At 33.8% G+C, this 23,283-nt stretch overlaps 5 protein-coding genes across 5 annotated transcripts; 2 read left to right on the forward strand and 3 right to left on the reverse strand.

The window, feature by feature from the left end:
- The first annotated feature begins 1,659 nt into the window (after positions 1–1,659).
- Positions 1,660–2,446, forward strand: LOC17896473. The gene has a single exon (XM_006302780.2). It carries the CDS (start codon positions 1,759–1,761, stop codon positions 2,359–2,361), a length of 603 nt encoding a protein of 200 aa, XP_006302842.1. The 5' UTR covers positions 1,660–1,758; the 3' UTR covers positions 2,362–2,446.
- Positions 2,447–7,869: 5,423 nt separating this feature from the next.
- LOC17896442 (eukaryotic translation initiation factor) lies at positions 7,870–9,023 on the reverse strand. Its single transcript, XM_006301677.2, is given in 6 exon segments — positions 7,870–8,094; positions 8,097–8,148; positions 8,150–8,190; positions 8,267–8,617; positions 8,718–8,802; positions 8,952–9,023. Coding segments are annotated over 5 exon segments (720 nt in total). The 5' UTR covers positions 8,799–8,802; positions 8,952–9,023; the 3' UTR covers positions 7,870–7,899.
- An 849-nt stretch (positions 9,024–9,872) lies between these two features.
- On the reverse strand, positions 9,873–11,882 carry LOC17894355 (serine/threonine-protein kinase HT1). The gene is made up of 3 exons (XM_006302287.2): positions 10,968–11,882; positions 10,348–10,803; positions 9,873–10,259 (listed from the first exon to the last, which is right to left on the reverse strand). Exons 1-3 carry the CDS (start codon positions 11,415–11,417, stop codon positions 9,990–9,992), a joined length of 1,176 nt encoding a protein of 391 aa, XP_006302349.1. The 5' UTR covers positions 11,418–11,882; the 3' UTR covers positions 9,873–9,989.
- A 1,377-nt stretch (positions 11,883–13,259) lies between these two features.
- On the forward strand, positions 13,260–16,062 carry LOC17896586 (protein CLMP1). Its single transcript, XM_006301181.2, has one exon. The coding sequence runs from the start codon at positions 13,499–13,501 to the stop codon at positions 15,776–15,778; it is 2,280 nt and encodes a 759-aa protein (XP_006301243.1). The 5' UTR covers positions 13,260–13,498; the 3' UTR covers positions 15,779–16,062.
- A 106-nt stretch (positions 16,063–16,168) lies between these two features.
- Positions 16,169–17,978, reverse strand: LOC17895320 (1-aminocyclopropane-1-carboxylate oxidase 2). Its single transcript, XM_006302495.2, has 4 exons — positions 17,787–17,978; positions 17,442–17,668; positions 16,856–17,189; positions 16,169–16,659 (listed from the first exon to the last, which is right to left on the reverse strand). Exons 1-4 carry the CDS (start codon positions 17,898–17,900, stop codon positions 16,372–16,374), a joined length of 963 nt encoding a protein of 320 aa, XP_006302557.1. The 5' UTR covers positions 17,901–17,978; the 3' UTR covers positions 16,169–16,371.
- Between the last annotated feature and the right edge of the window lie 5,305 nt (positions 17,979–23,283).

A 23,283-nucleotide genomic window follows, 5' to 3' on the forward strand; every position in this document is an offset into this window, starting at 1 on the left:
GGGAAAATATAATGTAATTTACGAACTTTCAAAATTTGGTTATTTAAATCATAAATTTTCTATGTAGACATTCAAAACATTAACTTTTCATTGACTTAGTTTTGAAAACAGCAATTTTCGTAACTGAACCAAAATGAACTTCATATCCTCAAACTCGTTAACAAAACAGGTAACCATCGTTAATCCATATTTGTTAATGAGAAACGACATCATTTAAGCTAAAACGATATCCCCAAATCGCATTTCAAACGTCGTAATCTAAAAATCAAATTCCTAATTACTCATTTGGGGATTTCATAATCCAAAAGATTTCGTAATCCAAAAATCAAATGATAATTGTACCCTTTATCATTTTTATATCATCTCATTGCCGTGCACATTCAACCAGATTTACATCACTGCCTTGAATGAAAAGGAGGGTTCCCTGACACAAACACAGATTTCATAAGTCTTGAAAGCAAATTTGCTTTCGATGTTAAACGACCATTGACTCAATAAGCTCTTTAAGCGTTTAAGCCCATTGATATACCGATCATGGGCCAGTAACATGTGAAAAGACTTCTAAAACATGTAATAGACAAGAGTCAAATGCTAAACGTTACAATTACGCATGTACTTAGTTTTTGCCATAAACAATAGCTTAAGTTTCTAACACGTAAATCAGATTCTCTTCGGAGGTCACTTGAGAGATAAAAAAATCAGATTATAGAATTCCTCTTTTCACACATATAGCTCTCACTGACATGTTTGGTGTTGTATTGACCCACGAGGTCAAAAATCTCCCATCCGTAAAATTTTGAATCTTTTGCAATGAATTAAACCTTAAAACGACTAATTAAAAAAGTCCAAAAATGGAGGTTAAGCATTTAGAAAAACAAAAAGAATAATGTAATTTGATGAAAATTTTACGTAATTAACACTATAACAAAACATTTGTTCTCTAGTAGTATTATTTTCTTTTACCAAACGTAGAGGCATGGTCCTAGACTCATATAGCTTCAAATACAAAACAAATCGAATTTAAAATAAAACTTGGAAGTAGATAAACCATTATCATATAATTCTTAAAAAAATTAACGAATGAAACTAAGAAAAAAATCCAATATGTTTATCATAAAAAAAAACCAAAAATCCAATAGTAATCTCTCTGGAAAATTTAGAAAAACACTGGGAAGTTTGCATAAAAAATGGTCAAATGATCATACCTAACTAAAACAATAATTAAGAGTATGAGATAATCATTTGTAAGCAACTCACCAATCACCATTTAATATTGCTTCTTTCCCAAAAATTTATATTTCTTAATTGTGATTAAGTGTTTATCTTAACATTAGAACCACAAAAAGTTTCTATAAACTGGTACAATGATACAACACATTGTGTCACTCTACTAACATTGATGAAAACTAATAATCATTACGTGTTATCGAAATACAAGTGACAGATCATATTCTCGTAATTAGATGAGTATTAAACAAATGTTAATAATTTATATGTGGATTCTGGTTTTTTAGATAATAATATATAAACCTATCCAATATCCAAATATTTTGTATTTCCTTTAGTTTCCATTTTTTTTTGAATAAAACAGTAAATAAATTAAACAGAAAAAAACATAATTAGACCTTTCAAAATTCGTCATCAAGAATAAAGGAAAATAAAAAAGAACCTTTCAAGATTTCAAAGTCTCATCAGACTCATTCTTCAAGAAAAGACTCTCTCTCTATATTCTCTCTTTCTCTCTCTCTTTCTCTCTCTATGAAGAAGCTTTGCCGGAAAGGAACCGTTCATCCGTCGCCGACGGCGGCGGCGATAAAGAACGACGACCAGTTTCTCTCTCTCCTCCCCGTAGCGATCCTCTCTCTCGTGGCGGTTCTTTCGGTGGATGATCGTGAAGTTCTTGCTTACCTCATCTCAAACTCCGGCGACTCAAATCGTATCTCTCACCTCGGAAAAAACAAAACCCACAAAGCAAGAAAAGAAGATGATAATAACAATCTTCATCACTCTCCTCTCTTCGCCTGTGATTGTTTTAGCTGCTACACGAGTTACTGGGTCAGATGGGACTCGTCGCCGAGTCGACAACTCATTCACGAGATCATCGACGCTTACGAAGACAGTCTTGAGATGAAGAAGAAGAAAAAAGACCGGAGAAAGCGATCGGGAAAAGTTTCAAGACGAGTTAACTCGGTCGGAACGAATAGAATCAGTGAGTTGGGTTCGAGTTCGAACGAGTTTGGTGGTGGTGACTCGGTTAAAGATGGGAATTGCGGCGGTGAAGAGGCGGAGAAGGAGAAAGGCTCCTCTGTTGGAAAGGTTTTTAGTTTCATTGGTCAGAGATTTTTGGGTGTTTGGGGCTAATGAAAATTTCCAAACATTTTGGTAGGAACAAATGACGAAATTTCCAAAAAGAAAAATCAAAATAATAAAAAATTTGTAAAAATTATATTTTCTGGCTCAAAATTTTTTCCCAGAAATTTTATTTTGCTTTCTTTTGTTTTGTATTTTTTTTCTCAATTTCTTAATTTTACTCTTTTTGAAGGGTACTACTACCTGTAAAATAGATGTTTAATAACTACTACTACCCTGTAATTTTCTAGTTTTAAGTCACTGTGAATCTGAATAAAATAAATTTGTATCATATGATATAATTTGCACCCTTCAAAGTCTTCCCACTTCAACTTTCTCACTGGCTATGAGCCTATGATATCATGGAATCTTAAAAATTAAAAGAAGAAAAGAAAAAAAATATGGAATCTTAAAAATAAAATTAAAAAATAAATAACTTAATATTTTTTATTTTTTTAAAAGGGAATTTTATGTATTATGCCATTTTGGAAACTCAAAATTGTGTAAGTACCATTATCAATAATGCCTTTCAAAACGTGCCACAAAGAGGGAAATTTGGACGATTTTGCCCTCATCATTGTTGAGTGAGTGTTGAGTGAGTTTTGCAAAAATAGGAAGGAAGGAAAACAAAAAAAAAAGACTTTTACGGACATTAATCAATAGACAAGTTTTTTTTTTTCGACATTCTTTGATTTTTGTCCATACTCGATTATCGACAAATTCGTTTATGAAAAACTAGATATACTTTACTCTATACGTATGATGGACAACAAATTAGGAAACAAAAATGGACATATTACAGACATTGGATCTGGTTTACCGGATCTAGTCCATCTACGCACAAATGTGTAATCCAAAGTGTACACCTAGATAGATCGTTGATGGATATCTTCCATAAATGCATCACTTGTTTCATCTTCTACTCAATTATTTGTGGTTTCAAGAGAACTGTATGATAGACAAGTTTGGTCTGCCGATTCGGGTCCATCAGATCTGGTCCATCGGATCTCGTCTGTCGGAACAGGTTTGCCGCATCTGGTCCCCAGGAATTTGTCCGCCGGATTGTGGTCTACCGGAACTGACTGTGGTCTGCCGGAGCTGACTGTGGTCTGCCGGAACTCGTCTGCTGGAGTTATGGTCTATCAGAACTGGTCCGTCGAATATGGTCTACCGAAACTTGTCTACGGAGCTGGTTATAGTTCACCGGAATTGGCTATGGTCCGCCGGATCTGGTCCGTCGGAGTTCGTCCGTCGGATCTTGTCCGTCGGTACTGTGTGTTGTTGGAATAAGAAAAAAAAGATGAAGATGAAGATGAAGAAGAAGAGAGAGATAATAGGGTAAATTGGTCTTTTTGCAAAGTCCTTGTGGCAGGCAGGAGAAGAGATTTCTTTAAGTGGCATTCTTCAGAAGTTTTGTTACTGTTCAGGGCATAGCCCACAATTTTCTCTTTTTAAAAAGACATCATTGTTTGCTCAACTTTTGGACCAAACCCGTAGTAGTAGTAGTAGTTATAATAATAAAACATCATTGTTTGCTAAATTTTGGAAAAGCATACTTAACTTCACTACTAGTATGGTCCGATATTTTTTTTATGTAATGACAAAAAGATAAATGAGAATTGTTCTTTCCAAAAATTTCTGAATTGTTTAATCAGATGAAAATATATTACTAGCTAGAGCATAGCTAAATTATGTTAATCGAATGACATCAAAATACTACATGACAAACCTATCAATGTACAACAGTAAAATACTATAAAGTAATAATAGTACCTATATAGCGAAGGTTTTGTTAGTATCCATCGTCAAAATACTAAAAACCAAATTAGAAAATAAATAAATAAGTGATAACCCTTACCTACCAAAAACTTTAACTAATATATAAAACCATATGACTTATTATGAGTTAGGCCACATATAATATAAAGTAAAAAACCATATGAATTATACGATGAGTTAGGCTATTATATATATAATCACGTACATTGATAATAGTTTTATTATTATGCATGTCCAAAAATATCTGGTGTGCCGGCCACCACCACCAACAAGCACTTTTTATGCTTCCCATGAACATGTATTGGTACAATACTACAATTACGATAGATGCATCAGCTGACTCTTTGGAAATTGGAATTTTTAATATCCCTATTGTCATGAACATATATGGAGTACTTGATATTTCTTTTGTTCGGAAGTACAAAAGCATAATTTTATAATTAGGTTAATACGTCAATAGATCACATATATTATGAAATAGAGTGATTCGCCACTCCGATCTAAAAACATATAGATAGCTTGATTTTTAAGCTAAACACAATAACTTTGGTATATGAAATGAATATTTTATATAAATATTGAATTCAAATGGAATCTGGTTTATGCTATATAGGCTATAACCAAATAAGGTTAGGTAGTATATGAACATTATTCTCATTTGTGTAAAACAATCAAATATAATACTCCTTATATTTATACAACTATATCAATGAGAAGAGTATGTTTTTTTCTTCTTCTTTTTGAATGGTTAAGCTTACAATTACTTATCATTCACTTCTTAAATCGCATTTTAAATGTTTTAATGGACGCAGTTCAGTTAGATTGTTTATTCGTTGCATAGAGATCCGGTCGAATGAATTGGTACTTTAATCGTGGAAACAAATGAGCATATTCCAACATTGGGTTTCACGATTAAAATACATAAAGAAGAGACAATATGGCTCTTGTCTCAGTGTAACACTTTATCTTTAGCTCCTCAAAATAAAAAAGATGGTTAATATGAGTGAAAAAATGCTTTAGAACTGTGGACCTGAAAACACACATTTTACTATCTTCTATGCTCCATAAAAGATGTTTGTCACGGCAGGCATGAACGTTTTTTATACAAAAGTCAATACCTGTCTTTGAACTCCATTGTAAGTTGTAACATTTACATTTTGTCTTGTGAGCTTTGTTATTTCTCACCAACGAACCACTAAAAATTGCGAAAAGTTTCAAAGGGAAGCTTTTTTCTAAATGACCCTTTAACTAAACAGAGAGATCTAATTGAAAAGAACTAGCCTGTATTTTTTTTGCTTAACACTTAATTAAGCAAAACTTTAAAACTCTTCACATCAAGTGATGATTACCATATAACACTCCATAAACGGCTACCTGCATGCATATGTACTGTCTGTGGCCAAACGCAAAACGTGCAAGAAGTGTAATAGACATTTACATATGTTGAATGATCATATCATATCGAGATAACTAGAGTCCAAGATTTCAAGATTTGTATGATATGATTTCAAGATTTGTACCGAGTCCAAGATACCAACAATTCTCTCCAAGTAACATATATATGGAAATAATGGATCCCCTGCTTCACTTATTCGAACATGACCAAACCACTCAACTTTCCCCCGAATATCACAACTATTCTGCCTTTCAAGTGAAATCTCCGCACACCAAATCAGCTTTTTATAGCCGCTGAACGTGTCATCGACAGATTCATAAGTCATCTTTTCGTCCCATGAAACAGCTAGCTTTCCGCCATAGTTAGCCAATCTAACACGGCAACTACTAGGGAGCTTAGGTAGTCCTAGCAAACCTGCAAATCTATCCACATACCTAACTTAGTGTCAAACCATACGACCGTTCCTCGAGCGGTAGAGTAGGCAACATTCTCTATCTTGCAATACGAACCAACAGCTACAATATCCGAAAAGTGAGCAAAAGGAGAATCTGGAACGGGACTCTAGCCAAAACATACCCACTTGAGGAGTGGTCATCATTGGTTAGGGTTTTATTAGGTTTCCGACAGAGTGTGAACCAGCTTTGGCTCTCTCGACGTGTCAGTCGTAAACAAAAATAAAGACAAGTCTCGGTGTTTCCCAAGAGTGACCTGACCTTGTAAAGCTCTGGTGAAGCCATGAGAGATCTCTTGGAGACGAGTGAGAGAGTCAGATGGTATAATCTTGGGACGCGTGCGACGATGTTCATTACCAACTTATCCGGAAGTGACGGCGATCTCTCCTTCTTCGTCTTCTTATTCTTTGTAACCGTTGCCGTTGTCTTCCTTTTTCGTTATCATTGCGGCGTCGGCCACGGTTACGGAGAGATATAACTTAGGTATCTGGCAACCCGAACTAGGGTTCCAGCGTTTTTAAAGGAAGAAGGCAACACCGTTAAAATATTTGTTGCTGCTTTATTATATATGGGCCGTTGCGAATTTGCAAGACTTGTGAGATTGATTTGTTAATAGTATTGGAATTAAACTTGTCTTTTTAATTGTCCAAAAAAGTCTTCGCTGGGAGTTTGGTTTTTAGGTTCGGTTCTACTTGGTTCTTTTGGTAATATAGGTGAAATAACGAAGGAGTTGAAAAAAAATAAGTTGAATAGCAATTAACTAGTATGCGAAATAAGAGATGAATGAGTAGAAAAAAAATTTCTGCATAATCAGTTAATTTTTTCAGTTCGTTAAGTTGAACGAGTTGAATATTTTTTCCAATCTTTTCAATTCAAATGGTAAAAGTTAGTTGAATAATATTTTTCAACATTTTCAACCTCCTAAATTGTGCAACTATTTGCATCCTCCTAAATTGGTTAAATGCTATAATTAGTATTTATTTTTCAGATTTTTTTTTATTTGGTTTGATTATGATTCTTGACCCAAAATATTATGGTGAAGCTAGAAATTATTAAATTTAATAAAATTTGGGTTAATTGTGACAAATATAAAAATCAGATATTTTAGTTTTTTCAAGAATTTTGTTTAGTACGGTCTAAAAATAGCTAATATTTCTAATTTTGAATGATTGGGATATACATATCAAATCTAAATATAATTAATATTTTGAAAATAAATATTTAATTATCATAAACCTAAGAGTGTTGACAAAAGTGGCTAACCATGATTCCTTAAATTTTCACTTGGTAAACAATATAATAAATTAATAATATAAATGTTAGTGTAAAGTTGTTTTGTATGTTGCAAATATACATGTTCATCGTAAAATCGTACATGCAAAACTGTCTATCGTCGATACTGGATACGAGTTGTTATATATAATTAAATGAAGAAAGATGCACAGTAGAATTATTGTTTATTAGAATTATCTACTAAATATCATCATAATATGATTATATTAAATATTTTAGAGACAAAAATGAGAACTAAACCTAATAAATAAAATAAAGGATTTGGTAAGATTAGTTAAAACTTATGTGCTTGGTACTAGGAATATTTAGACTATCTTCTCCTTTAGTTAAGAAAACTCCATTTGGTAGGTATCTATTGTTATCATGATCATCACTTCACAATTACGTAATCAACGCTGAATCAATTATAAAATGAGTTTAGGAGTATAGGTCGCTGCAGTAGTGTAGTGAGCTCTCATATATATATCGTCGAGAAATTTACTTTTTAGTGTCTATATACTTTTACTTCCTTGCCTTATACTAATAGATTCAGGTATTAGTTATTTCTTTCACCAACACAAAAGAACAAAAAGTTGTACATACCCAAAAAAAAATAAACAAAGACAATAACACCTCATAATTCATAAAAAACTAGACATTATCCATGAACCATGAACTGTTTAATAAAGAGTAGTCGAATGACTCTTTCAAGCTTGGAATCCATTGGTTTGAGCGCAGATCAATGATATGCCGAACAATAAATCTTGTACGCTTATCCAATTGAGAATGATCTGAGAGCCTCTTTAAATGTCTGAAATACACATCGTTTATTCTTTTGATCTCGAACCATCATCAAGCTTGTTGCCGATAGTCTTGAGAAAGAGACAGAGCTTCAAGATCATCATCTGGTGGACACATTTTCTTATCAGCCCCCAAAAGTTCCTGTATAGTATAATAAAAGTAAGTTAAAAAGTGTTCATATATACCTTTGCAGCAATAGTAAAAGGTGTTACTTAACCTGAACAATATGGTGAACAATCTTTTCTGGAATCATCTGCTTTAAAAACAGCTCACCAACAAAACGAAGATTTCCTAGATTTCGGAGTTTCAATAACCTTTCCTTATCTATCCGTTCTTCCTTCTGATCAGGAGCATTCATCTTTCTAATCTCCTCGCTCAATTCATAGGTTCCCTCAAACACCTTTTGCATTGTATTCAGCAAAACCTTCTTGAATGTGATCTCACCACTAACCATAGTCTTAGGTGGAAGCTTAGGCAGCTTGTTATGTATATCATAGCATAATTGAGCGTACATAGGGCAAGAGGTCGGTTCAAGGACGGCTTTCTCAACTATAAGCGTTGTCACACGCTAAAGAAAATTAAAGAACACAAAATCATACACAAAGAAACTACTGTATGTATGCTGCTTAGGTTCGTCGAATATATACTAAAGTCAAAAGGGCATGTACCTTTAAGATATCAGGTGTAACGCAAGAGCGGATCAGATGGCTAGTGAGACGATTATATTTCTCTTCGGCTAACCTGCTCATTATCCTGACCAAGCAAAATATTTAAAAACATATTACAAGCTAAATCTAAACATTTGAGGCTTGGAAAATAAAATATATATAATGGCCAATTTGAGAACTCAAAAGATAATAAAAAAAATAAAAGTAGAGGATGGAGGAACTAGTTAACGTTACCAGCTTTTTTCTTCCAAAGCAAATGCGTTATATGTTATCCAATCTTGCAACAATACTGTAGATCGGAAACAAACGAACGTACCATCATCTTCAATATGTTTTTCTGTCATCTATAAGATCTTGATACGTTTTGATTCAAAGAGTAGAAGAGGCTGAAATTATTATCTCTATATGTGGAAACGTGTCCAATATTGATAATGGGTGAATGTTCCCCATGCGTCAATGTTCATAAATAGTTCGACCTAGAAAACTGAATCGTCGGCTAGTTTTGCCTTCATTTAAGACTCTTTTCTAAAGGGTAACTCACAAGTCTCACATCCTCCACTTTGGTTGAAATGCTCATCAATTCAAGAACACCATTCTTGATCGCATCAAGGTATTTGTCTCCTTCAATCATTTAATCATCTTCTTCTATTTAGTCTTTCGACTCATGTTCATGTAATCATATTTTCATGTTGTTGATAATATCCACCAAAGCTCTTAAAATCTTTAGAATAATGTTTTATGGCTTGGTATATTCATATTTAGACTTATTCATTAAAATGCATGTTTGGTGACGACTACAATTTGGAATTTTGATACTTGCTAATTTTGAAAAACCAAACTTTATCATTAGTAAGATGGAAGTTTCCAACATATTTAAAATTTAAAATTCCGTGTAATCCCAATTGAACGAAAACGACTGCTCCACCTTATTAACTACATTGTGAAAATAAGTTATTCTTCAATGAATCGTGTGGTTAATTGTAACAAGTAAAATCTAATGTAGTTTGCGTTTGTGAAAAAGAACAGCACCAAAAAGTCTATTTCTCGACACTTTAGTATTTTGTAGCTCACTTCCCATAAAATGATAGAAACCAATGATTAATAAGTATCATTATATATCATACAAATTAATTAGCCTAAATACGTGTATATCAAATCATAACATCACATAGATGCAATATACAATCAAATAACTAGTGAAAGGAAAAATAAGAATCGTAAACTCTGGAATGAGTTCAGGTTATAGATACTTAAAAAAACAACTTTGATCTACTAAGCATTTACAGGAACAGACGAGGAAGTAAATGGTGAGCTAATGGTCGAGACGCAGCCTTTAAGGCGATCTAGAATTGCGTTCTTTGTCTTCGTGAGGCTTGCGTGTGACGTCAAAGGCAGTCCTTCTTTGACACACTCGTCGTACTTCTCTAGCACCGCCACTATGTTTGAGAAGTCTGGCCGCTTCGACGGGTTCTCTGACCAACACCTCTTGATTAGGTGAGCTAGCGCGGGTTGACAGCTCGCCGGTAATGGCGGTCTCTCGTTCTAACCATTTGAAAAAGACCCAAAATTTTAATAGCTTGTATGCCAAGAAACCAAACACAACAATCTTTTATGTTAATCACAAACTGACCTTTTCAGCAACTGCGAATGCGGCTTGCACGGGAGTCATGCCTTGGAACGGAAGCAATGCAGTGGTGAGTTCCCATAGAACGATACCAAAGCTGTAAACATCGACTTTTCTAGTGTAAGGCTTTTCTTTGATCATCTCCGGAGCCATCCATCGATATGTTCCCATATTACCTTTGGCCTCTCTGCATTGCGTCTCAAGGCAAGATGTCCCAAAGTCTGCAACTTTAACTCTCATCTCGTCATTCAAAAGCAAATTGTTGGACTTTAGGTCTCTGTGGATAACACCCTGTGAGTGAAGATACTCCATTCCTCTTGAGATGTCTAGGGCCAGTCTGAGTACGGTCTCGATCGAGAGCGAGTAAGGCTCTTTCTTGTTTAGGTACATTCGGAGGTTTCCTTGTGACATGTACTCTGTTATTATGCAATATACGGGTGGTTTCTTGCACGCTGCAATGAACTATATACCAAAATAAGAATATAATTAGTAGTCAAAACCAAATAGAGACAATATATGTTATAAAGACAAGATCTTTCCTCTGTTTTTTTTTTGTTCTCCCTCCAAGGTTGTAAATCTTTTTTATAAAAGGTTTACACTTTATAAATAAGATGTAGGATTCAAACCTGAACGATGTTAGGATGAAAGAGACGAGAAAGCAGAGCAACCTCAGACTTAAATTGTTGTTCGAGCTTAGCCCTTGTCTCTTCTTTGTGTGTTGGGATCCTCACCATCTTCACAGCGACGGCTCTTTGTTTGTAGATCCCTCTGTAAATTCGAGAGTGTGCTCCGGAAGCAAATTTGTTTCCTATAAAGAGCTGTGAAAGATCTGCGGTCCATTCTTCTCTTTCGCCTTTAGATGCTTCCCATGTCTCCACGTTCTCTGACTCCAGGATCATAGACCAAGATTCCATACTGTCGAATCTCTTCTTTTCCATCGTCTCTGCTTCTGCATACCGAGTGCCTTTAGAGGAAGACGGGTGAGAGGGTAAAGGAGGGAGGGAAGGCTCTGGAGGTAATTTGGATCTTAGAGACCACCAACGTAGACGAAACGGATTGAAGCATGAACTAGACATGGTAAAATCAAGTAGATGTTTTTTTGCTTGGATCACAAGGTAGGTTTTTGAAAAACAGAGGATCTAGGGTTAAAAGATGTAGTTAAACTAGGTATTTCCTTCTGAAAGTATGAATAGATTTCAGGAAGTGCATGAACTGATTCAAAAACATGGGTTCGATAGGATCTCCCGAGAATATAGCCGCCGTTTCATTAATTTTCTCGGGGAAACAAAAACAAGAATCAGGGAAATGAAGAAGAAGATACAAAACCCAACAGAGAAGTTTTGAAACAGAGAAGAAGAGACTTAATGTCAAAAGGATGAGACTTTTACAGGAAGGAAGCAGAAACAAAGAAGAAAACAAATGGGTTTGATCATCGTCTGAATTTGTTTTTGTTTCCCCCTAGTAGATAGAACAAACAATGATCGATGAAACTTTCCGGCAAAACTTTTCCGGGGACACGAGAAGAAAAGAAAAGCACCTCAGAAAAGTTTTGGATACAAGTTGAGTTTTTTGGAAGTTGAAGAAAGAAACCAAGTGAATAAGGAACGGATCCAAAGTTAAGAGATTTTCAAAGGTTTCTCGTGATTGCTTCGTTCAAAAGTTAGCCTTTTAAGAGAGAAAGAGTTATAAATGTTTATATATATATAATTTTTTTTTTTCTTTCTCTCTTGAGAACAAATCAAATCGTGTTCGGTTCGTGTTTATTAGTTCAGGTGTATATATTATATTGTCTCGTTATCGTAGTCAAATAGTAACGAGTCGCCAAGTTTACCGACTTAAGTTGCTTCTTCTTATTGGATCGATATATGCTAAAATAAAGCTAGATTTTATTTGGATATAGCTTTGGATTAAATCACGGTTATTTACACAAAATATATCTCAAGGATCCATTCTTATCCTAAAATTGTGAAATATAAAAAATTGTTTAAAATATAGATGAACATTGCATTCGAAATAGAATTAGCATTTGGGGCATATAATAATAATAACTTTACCTTTTTGATTGGATTTGGGGCATATCGGTTTGTAATATAAATTGAAATGTTTTTAGCTATTTAGGAGTTTACAATAAGTGAATAAAGGTTTGTGATCCATTCATTCACATCATGCATGTATCACTTTTCTTTGTCGGCTCCAATCCATTGCATGGATCTAACACTAACTACTACACCTAGTGATTATAACAAAAAAGTTAGGGAAGATATATGATATACAAATACAATGTTTACACAAAAAATGAATAAACAGTTCGTAGTTTCATTCAAATGATTCATCACAATAAGCAAACGAACTATACCTATATCAAAATATAAAACGACAGAACCATATATATAAAAGGTATGTAACATTTATATTTCCTTAAACCATATATGATGAAAGAAATATCGCAAACTAAATTAATTTATAATTTGTTTGATATAAAAAGTATCTCCTGAGAAAACATTGGCAATGTATATAATGATTTGTCAATATGTCACATATATGTGAATGGAATCAATTGTGTAAAAAAATATATATTAATTTTCGAAACAATCAATTCGATTTGCTTTTTCGTACTAAAAATTATTAATCTTACAGATCATGCTAACATGTTTTACCAAGTGGATCTGTACACGTGGCGATGTCTTAGCGGTACCACGTGGAAGCTGACTAGCTGTAGAAGCTATTGGGTATTATTATATTATCTAGGCCTTCGAAAATTCTTAAAGTGGGCTTTAAATATTTAAGCCCATTATCTTACATCTTCGGGTTTCCCTTTCACCAAAACGTACACTCAAATCGAACGGCCCAGAATTGATCTCACGAGTTACTAATAATAATAGACTGAGAGACAGAACAAGTTGATCCCTTTTAGCTAGGGTTTCTGGTTTTTTTCAAAACCCCCTCTCAGGCTCATCTTCTTCTTCTAGCACCTTCTTCTTCTTCCCTTAAAGTATTCAACTTTATCTGAATTTGAGCATTTCCTCTTTATTTCTCCGACGTTTCTCCGCCCATTTCGATCTTTAACCATCTGGGTATCTCCGTCTCTCTGTCTATTTATCGAATTCTGGGCTTAATTTTGAAAATTTTGAAGCTTTTTGGGGGAAGAGGTTGAAAAATGGGGAAATCTGGAGGAAGGAAGAAGAAGAGTGGTGGTGGTGGCGGCGGTGGTGTTGCGAATTCGAATTCGAATCAGGTCAATTCATCTGAAGCTTCTTCAGGATTATCCAAACCGTCAACGACTGTTAACGGTGGTGTTGATTTCGATGCTTCGATATTCTTGAAACGTGCACATGAGCTTAAGGAAGAAGGTAATAAAAAGTTTCAAGCAAGGGATTACGTTGGTGCTCTTGAGCAATACGAGAATGGGATTAAGCTTATTCCTAAGAATCACCCAGATAGAGCTGTGTTTCATAGCAATAGAGCTGCTTGTTTGATGCAGATGAAGCCTATTGATTATGAATCTGTGATTTCTGAATGTTCTATGGCTCTTAAAGCTCAGCCTGGTTTTACTCGAGCTTTGCTTCGAAGAGCTAGAGCTTTAGAAGCTGTTGGCAAGTTTGATTTAGCTGTTCAGGATGTGAATGTTTTGTTGAGTTCTGATCCTAATCATAAGGATGCAGGGGAGATTTCGAAGCGGTTGAAGACTGCTTTGGGTCCTCATCAAGATTTGCAGAGCCGTCCTTCACCTGCAGCTCTTGGTGCTTCGGCTGCGTTAGGTGGTCCAATTGCTGGACTTGGTCCTTGTTTACCTTCTCGTAACGTTCACAAAAAGGGTGTTACTTCGCCTGTTGGGTCTGCTTCATTGCCTAATGCTAGTAATGGTAAGGTAGAGAGGTCACAGGTGGTCAGTCCGGTGACTGAAAATGGCGGTTCGGTGAGTAAGGGGCCGGCGTCGAGAGTTGTGTTGAAGCCTGTAAGTCATTCGCCGAAAGGGTCAAAGGTGGAGGAGTTGGGTTCTTCATCTGTGGTGGCTGTTGGGAAGGTTCAAGAGAAGAGGATTCGGTGGAGGCCGTTGAAGTTTGTTTATGATCATGACATAAGGCTGGGTCAGATGCCTGTGAACTGTAGGTTTAAGGAATTGAGAGAGATTGTGAGCAGTCGTTTCCCGTCTTCAAAGGCGGTTTTGATTAAGTACAAGGACAATGATGGAGATTTGGTGACAATTACTTCTACCGCAGAGCTGAAATTGGCGGAATCTGCTGCTGATAGTCTTTTGACGAAAGAGCCTGATACTGATAAATCTGATTCGGTTGGGATGTTGAGATTGCATGTTGTTGATGTGAGTCCTGAGCAAGAGCCGATGTTGGTTGAGGAAGATGAGGAAGAAGTGGAAGAGAATCCTGTTGTTGAGGAAGTCATATCATCTCCTACCGAATCAGTATCGGAAACCGAGATCAACAGTGAGAAGGCGGATAAGGAAGTTGAGAAGGAGAAAGCAGTTTCTTCTGAAGATCCTGAGACCAAAGAATTGGAGATGGACGACTGGTTGTTTGATTTTGCTCATCTCTTCCGCACTCATGTTGGTATTGACCCTGATGCTCATATTGACTTGCATGAGTTGGGAATGGAACTTTGCTCAGAGGCGCTTGAAGAAACAGTGACAAGCGAAAAAGCCCAACCACTATTCGATAAAGCTTCTGCGAAATTCCAGGAAGTTGCTGCGTTAGCTTTCTTCAACTGGGGAAATGTTCACATGTGTGCTGCTAGAAAGAGGATTCCTTTAGATGAATCTGCAGGGAAAGAAGTGGTTGCAGCACAGCTTCAAACCGCTTACGAGTGGGTGAAAGAGAGATACACATTGGCAAAGGAGAAATATGAACAGGCCCTCTCAATCAAACCAGACTTTTACGAGGGTTTGCTTGCATTAGGACAGCAGCAGTTTGAAATGGCAAAACTACACTGGTCTTACTTGCTAGCTCAGAAAATTGATATCTCAGGTTGGGATCCGGCAGAAACCCTAAACCTCTTTGACAGCGCAGAGGCGAAGATGAAAGATGCTACAGAGATGTGGGAGAAGCTTGAAGAACAGAGGATGGATGATCTTAAAAACCCGAATTCGAACAAGAAAGAGGAAATCTCAAAGAGGAGAAAGAAGCAAGGAGGAGATGGGAACGAAGAGGTTTCAGAGACAATCACAGCTGAGGAAGCAGCAGAGCAAGCGACTGCAATGAGATCACAGATCCATCTGTTTTGGGGAAACATGCTGTTCGAAAGATCGCAAGTTGAATGCAAAATCGGGATGGATGGTTGGAATAAGAATCTTGATGCAGCTGTTGAAAGATTCAAACTTGCAGGTGCTTCTGAAGCTGACATAGCAACGGTTGTCAAGAACCATTGTTCTAATGAAGCTGCTGCAGCCACTGAAGAAGATGAGAAAAAGGTACCTGCACCTTGAAACCCTGAATTATTTAACAAGAGATCTAAACTCAAGAGCTATGAAACCGAAACCGATTCTCGCATAGTGGATGGTTGTGTGACTAGAAAATGAACCCTGGAGATGTAGACTGCTGGATCTTGCTTTGATTTGTTGATTCAGAGATGGTTTTTTCAAGTTTATCTTCTTCACCTCAAAGGTGATAAATTTTCCAGGGCATTTGTTAGATAAATTTGTAAACTCTGTTTAAGTTTCAACCTTTTAATCTTTGTGTCTTTTTTGCTTTGGTGATTGATTATTATGAACTTGCTTCTTCTTAATCTAATGATAAAAGCTTTTTAAGCTTGATTAGTGTTAAAAGTTCTGAAACAGAGTGTGCTTCACTTGATTTGATGAGACACACATTAAAACTCTTAGAATCAGATTATTATTATTATTATTATTATTATCTTCCATAAACATAAACACCCAACACTTTAAACACACCAATTGACCAACAATTAATCACCAGATTCGTAGATATATAAACACTAACACCAGCTTGAGCTTATTTGACATAACATAACACAAACTCATCCTTCTTTCTCTGCTTTCACTTAAACCTGAAACCCGTTTTAGAAAGTCTCTACGGCTGCTGTTGGATTCAGTTCTGTAACTGCAGAAGCATTCTTCATTGCCTCGAACCGTGGCTCCTTGGGCTGAAACTTGACCCCTGCATAGAGCTTCATGTAGTCATCAAAGACGAAACTCGGGTAGTCTGAATCTTTCTCGACGAGTGATGTAGCTGGAGCGATCTCGGCATCACTTCCCGGATTGTAGAACGATGCAATCGACATTCTGTTTCCTTCCTTCTGAGTCACCACACGGTGCATCACACTCTTGTACTTGCCGTTGGTTATCACCTACACTCAATCAAGATTATACATTGTCAGGTTAAACAAAATATCCAATCGGTTTAGCTGTACCAAATAAGAGGCTGCTCGATCTTCCGGTTTAACTCGACTAAACCAAAACCCAAATTTTCAATACCAAAACCTTGTTTTTTTTTGTTCTTAGCAAAAAAATATATTGCAAAATGTAAATGTGAACATGACATACCTCAAGTTGGTCACCAAGATTGATGACAATGGAGTGGTTGAGAGGAGGAACATCAATCCAGTCACCATCTTTAAGAAGCTGGAGACCACTGACCTTGTCGTCTTGAAACAACAAGATGATGCCTCCTGCATCAGTATGGGCCCTAAGACCTTTGATCATCTCTGGTTTAGGACATGGTGGGTAGTTGCTCACCTTTGTCCCAAACGTTGGACCTTTTGTTCCACGGAACACTTTCTTCAAGTACCCTTTCTCCAACCCTAGGTTCTCACACAATAGATCCAACAAATCCTCCGCAAGATCCTCTAGTCTCTTCCCAAAGTCTTTCATGGCCGTCCTGCCAAAACAAAAACAATAACATTTTTACTACTTCAGTTGAATGAATATATTACAAATATAAATTGTTTATAATGTTTTCTTACTAATAAAAATATCACAAAAGTCGAAAAATTCTTAACCCTTGCATGTGTGAAAATTATATTAAAACCAAAACTTTCTTTGTCAAATTTGAGTTTTCTTGAAATTTATACTAATAATAAAATCTACATATATAACATACTATTTAAACTTGTATTGTTTTTGGATGTACCTGTATTCATCAGACATATCAGGGATGTCATTGAGATTTGATTGAGGGAGGTGACGAAGGTAGAAAGTGCTTTCCCAATCGACATCTTCAACTTCTGTCTCAAGTTTGTCCAAACCTTTGGACTTGAGCATGTCATTGAACTTTTGTTCCTGATATGTCTTGTAATGTTCCTTTGTCATCTTCTCGATCTTGTCCATTAAGTCATGTGGTAATCCATGGTTCATTATCTAAAAAAAAAAAAAAATTTAACCCCAAATCAACAAAAAAAAAAGATTCACATTCCCACTACTAAGAGCTAGCTATAATCAAATGATAAACACATATGTATGTATAGTGTTTATGTACCTCAAAGAATCCCCAATTCTCACAAGCTTCATTGATTAAAGCCATGGTTTGGTCTCTCTCTTCACCATTGAGCTTGGCCATGTCTACCACAGGAAACTTCATGTTCTTCTCCATCTTTCTCTCTCTGCTTTGATAAGACTCTATTTGAAGTTGCAAGTTGTGTTTTGGTTGATTGCTTTTGATGTGAGACTTAGAGAATGATAGAAGTTTGCTATTTATAGACGCAAATGATATATATAAAAATTAAGAAAATGTAAAGAAAATATGTGATATAGTCATAGTCATAGTCATAAGATAAGATGTGTAAATGTTTCATTCAAATTGATATTTTTTAAAAAGAAGAAGAAGTTAAAAAAAGTAAAAGAAACAGGAGTTCGTGGAACATGTATGTGAGCACATCTAAGATGGACCCCTACCTCCTTCTTCTTTCTTTATGAGAGTGATTCATTTGGCATTTTGCTTTTGGGTTGTCTCTATTTATGCATTTCAATTGGTTTCTTTTTTTCTCTTCTCTTTTTGCGAATTATTAATTTGGTATTTTGGTAATTATTGGAATTGTTACAAATAAGAAAAGTGTAGTCATAGGATATTCAAATAGTTTGAGATGGCTCTAAATTACAGATTTCTACTATATATGTGTGCCCATCCTTCAAATCATAAGCTCAAAACCAAATCAAAGAATAGTAGGAGTCTAATATATCACTAGTAATTTTTCATCTCCAAGATACTGATTTCTATTGTTGAAAACAGAAAAGATATCGATATTAAAAAATATTTTCGTATTTTCTTTTGAAACCTCATTTTTCAAACTGTTGCAGTATAGTAATTACTATAGGATTCATATCAAATGTGTAACACATTTTTTTTTTATGTTTTGGCTTTATATATTGTCCAGCTTATTTTGGTATAATTATATCACTTGCATTTTTCATTTTCAAAATAAAATATTTCTTTTCAAACCGGATTCTTCAAAGCTGTTGTAATAGAGCACTTTATGATTCATATCAAATTGTTTAACGCCTACTATATTGTATTTTAGTTTTAGCTTTGTACACCGTCCAACTTATTTTCAGTATATAATTTTTACTTTTTCGTGACGGATATATGTTATCCCTTAAAATTATATTAAAGGTATAGCGCTTTATTTTTTTTGTATGTTAGTTTAGCTTTGTACACCGTCCAGCTTATTTCCCGTATATAAATTTTGGTTTTTTCCTTGACAGATAATATGTACTATCCTTTCAAAATTGTTTAACTTGTCAAGTTTTATCATGCATCAATATAATTTTTACTGTGTTTTATTTATTTTAGTGACAGATAATATGTACTATCCCTTCAAAATCGTTTTAACTAGTCAAGTTTCATCATGCATCAATATAATTCTTTACTGTGTTTTATTTTTTCTTCTGTGATTCTTAGTTTTTAGAACTTATCTATCATAAAATTGTATTAGACTGCCCACTTGTTCTAGTTTTTTTTTTCCTTTTTAATGTTGGTATATAAAAGTTATATATTGAAATATATTTTTTTTTAAAAATTAAGAATAACAATAATACTTGGTGATAATGAAGCATGTAGTATATCATTTTCCAAAAGTAGTTCTTGGAAAATAATTTTATTAAATAAAGTCTCTTAAACGGATGCAAGAGATTAGAAAGCATATGCATTGGGATATAAACTATCAAATTTAACAAAAAAAAAAAAAACTATCAAATTTAACATGGTGGCTTGTTTGATATATATTCTTGTTTCGCCACCTTTTGATATATCAATTCATCTTTAAGTTCCTCCACACTTTGGACGAATACTAAGTTGATCTGATGTATCATAATTAAAGTATATAAGTTAAAATAATTATATATAGAATAAAACTTTTATCGAATATTCCCCAAACTCCATTTTGAAGGTAAGCAAAATGGTACACAAAACATAAATATTACTTCTTTCTTTTCATTTTTATAAACACTGTTTTCAATCTCAATAATACACCCAAAAAAATATCAAAACCATAAGCCATCGTAGATGTAAAATGTTATTAACTAATAATGACTAGTTGAGCTAAGCTTATGTTACATATACATAATTAACTCTTGAATAACAAAAAAAGTCTCATTCACTCTCTCGCTATCTTCGCTAAAACGTTGACCCAAAGTGAGAACAAAGACTCAGGTCGTGGCTGACTGGCTGCTATACCTACTTTTCTATTTGGAAGATCGTAGACTCAATTCATGCGCGTGGTTATTTTCAAATAATTGTCTAAATTTGGATACACATGATTATATATGAATAATTTTTATAGATCTTGATTAAAGTTTGGAAAAGATTTGTTTTGATAAAAAGGGATTAGAGTGTGCATTTGAAACAGTTTAATATAGTATTCATAATCATGTTTTTTTTTGTAGGAAACTGCAAAACCCATCTTTTCACTTACTATAGTCTATAGTATTGTACAAGATTTTCTAAGACATTCTCAATTTAATATTTCATAAAAAATGGTAGAAAATAATTTTCTTCTACGTTTTCTGCACATAAATCTAAAATATGATTTCAGAAAAATATGTAAACGGATACAACGACACTGAGAAGCAAAAGTTAACATAAATATGAGTTTTAAGATTGATTTTGGATTTGGCTACAAAAGACTCATTGAAGATCTCTCAACCACCTATGTTCCCCTCTACCCTATATATATTTACTATTTCATCCTTTTTTGATAATTCAGTGTCCAGACCACACAGTGATTTGACTAGCCCACTGGGCTTAAGCCCGCGATCAAGGATTTTTAAGCTACCACTAAAGGGCCCCTTGAAACTGGTGGTCTGGGATGCTGCAGCCCACATGTAAAATCTGCAGTGGCCGGGACTCGAACTCGTGATGGCGGGTACCCCAGCTGAGGCTCCTTTACCACCAGAGCTAGAGGCCCCGGTTTACTATTTCATCCTTGTTTGGTTCAATTTTGTTTTTTACATGTTTGTAATCAAGTTGAGCATAGTTTCTGTATTCATTTTAGTTCAGAATAATATTATCTTGAAAATTAAAATATAAGCAAGGAATTAAATCTTACGAAAATTTGTTTGATCTTTTACGTGTAGTGAGCTATAAATCAAACGTTTTAACAGTAAAAACGAGCGCTAATTAACGTGTAATGTTCATTAAGTGACTTCTTTTAATATAAAAAATTAAACATATCCAAAAGTCAAAAGGTGTTGATGTTTGATGCTTTTCTTGATTTCTCAAAACTATTGTTTCACTCTAAAAACGTAAAACTTATGTGTTTATATTTAATACTTCTATAATTTTCTTTATAATGCGCATGGTGTTTATGCATATACTATACGATGATCAGACGTATGTATGTGTAAATAGTGTAATGTGTCTCCTGGAACATGCATTAATGTATGGCTAATGGCTTGTTTTCCCTTATGATAATGAGACGTGTTACTAAAATTCTATCATTCAACTGTGTATGCTCAATATTCTCAGTCTCACACATCAAGCCTAGTCATAAGCCAACTTATATATTTATATATATATATGTACCTGAAATTTTATCCTTGACGTTTAGCTTCAATCACATAATTTTATAATGCTTAAGTGTCTGCTAGATTTCAATTGGCGATTATTAAATGCAAATATGATCTTGACCTTTGATAAAAAGAAAAAAAGAAGATCTTTACCATTCAAAATTCTTAGGGGAAAAATATAATAGCGTCGCTATATCACCAAGACATTCAGATAATTTAAAATGCATGTTGCTGGAGTAAAAGATTCATAGAAGTGACACTAATAATTAATAACAAAAAAACTATTTATTACTTCCAAGAAATTTTTACTATGACTTTTTAGATCGAATAAAAAGTGTAACATATTACGATATCATGGGTATTAACAAATACAAACATTGGTTTTGAAAACTGTGATTTCTAGATGAGACCATTCTACAACTTTTGTAAGGGTATAATGAGATTTTGGTTATATATATTGCAAAAAAAACTTTTTATTTTCTTTTTCTTTTGCCCAAACTTTTTATTTTCTTATTCATGGTATTGCAACTAAATTTATTTACTTTAGTACATTATTGGGAAAAAAAATTGAAAATTAGGAAAATGTGATTGAGGAAAATTAGTTAATACTACGAGAAGAAAAAAAAAACGTCACGAACTTCCATATCTTTCGTATTTATTATTGTTCATTTACGTCACGATTCAACATATTTATAAAAGTTAATATATGTGTATTTCTATATCTATAAAGCACGAGGGCAATATTGAATAATGGGGGAATTTTCTTTTTCGAAAATATTCGGTTTACTCGAAAGAGATATGATGCAAAGTTACAAATATATCATTCTATGTTTTGGTGAATATTGTATAATTTCTAAGAAAATTTCTTGGTGCTTTGGATGCTATTACATTTATTAACGTTGTTTAATCAATGAAATGTTATTCCCATTAATTAGTAACACAAAATAAGATTAACTCAACCATCAATCAATGGTTTCTATGCAACTAAATTTTAAAGATAGTGCTATTAGCTAAAATTTTGAAAGTTTTTTTTTTTTTTTTAAATATGAGGTTATTCAGTCAGATAATATTTCAAATTCATTGTTGAATAACTTTGTTAATATTTTCTCATTTCTAATATGTTGATTATTAATAGTATTACGAAAAAAGATTGTGAATATTTTGGTTGGTAAAAAATTAAAAGGTTTTTTACTATAAGATCATAATTTGTCGATACAAAGTGATTCTAGCAAGTGATGAAAATTATTAAATAAATAATGACTTATTTTTGACCCCAAAAAATGACTTGTTTTGAATAATAACTAAAACTTTCAGTCATGAAGTTTTGCTTAGGAATAAATATACTATTCCCACTTTAGTAGTAAGTTAATTTTCTCATTTAAAAAATCATTACTTTATTTAGTTGGTACAAGATTCTTGCTTAGGAATAAATCTCTATATTAGTAAAAGAGAAGTACAAAATAGAATACGGGTCGGGTCAAAACTAAAAAATTAACCCGATTTTAACAATTGGATACTTCAAAATTGGATACTAAAATGGGTTTGGATACATACATCGGATACTTTCCATACCTAATTTTAAGATTATATTATTTCCATAACTAATTTTATGATTTCCTAATATTTCTCTAACTATTTAATATAATATATTAAAAGCAATTATCATTTTTCTTTGACATTTATTTGATATTATTTTAAATTTATGATATTATACTATATAATAAAAATATTTAATAAAAAATTAATTTTTTCTGCATATGTTGCAATTTGAATTTTTCAAAACGGACATATAATACTCAACTACATTTGGTTAAATATTCTGGACAATGATTTAAAATCAGTATGACCAATATTAAAACAATTGTTACATGAGCATATTTAAAAGTTTCAAAAGTTTCAAAATATTATACTTAAAAGGTTAAAATTTAAAAATAAATTAGAATTTAAAATATTAAAAATATTTTTTTGAGACA

Source organism: Capsella rubella, unplaced genomic scaffold, assembly GCF_000375325.1.
Source record: "Capsella rubella cultivar Monte Gargano unplaced genomic scaffold, Caprub1_0 scaffold_2, whole genome shotgun sequence".
NCBI classification, from domain to species: Eukaryota; Viridiplantae; Streptophyta; class Magnoliopsida; order Brassicales; family Brassicaceae; genus Capsella; species Capsella rubella.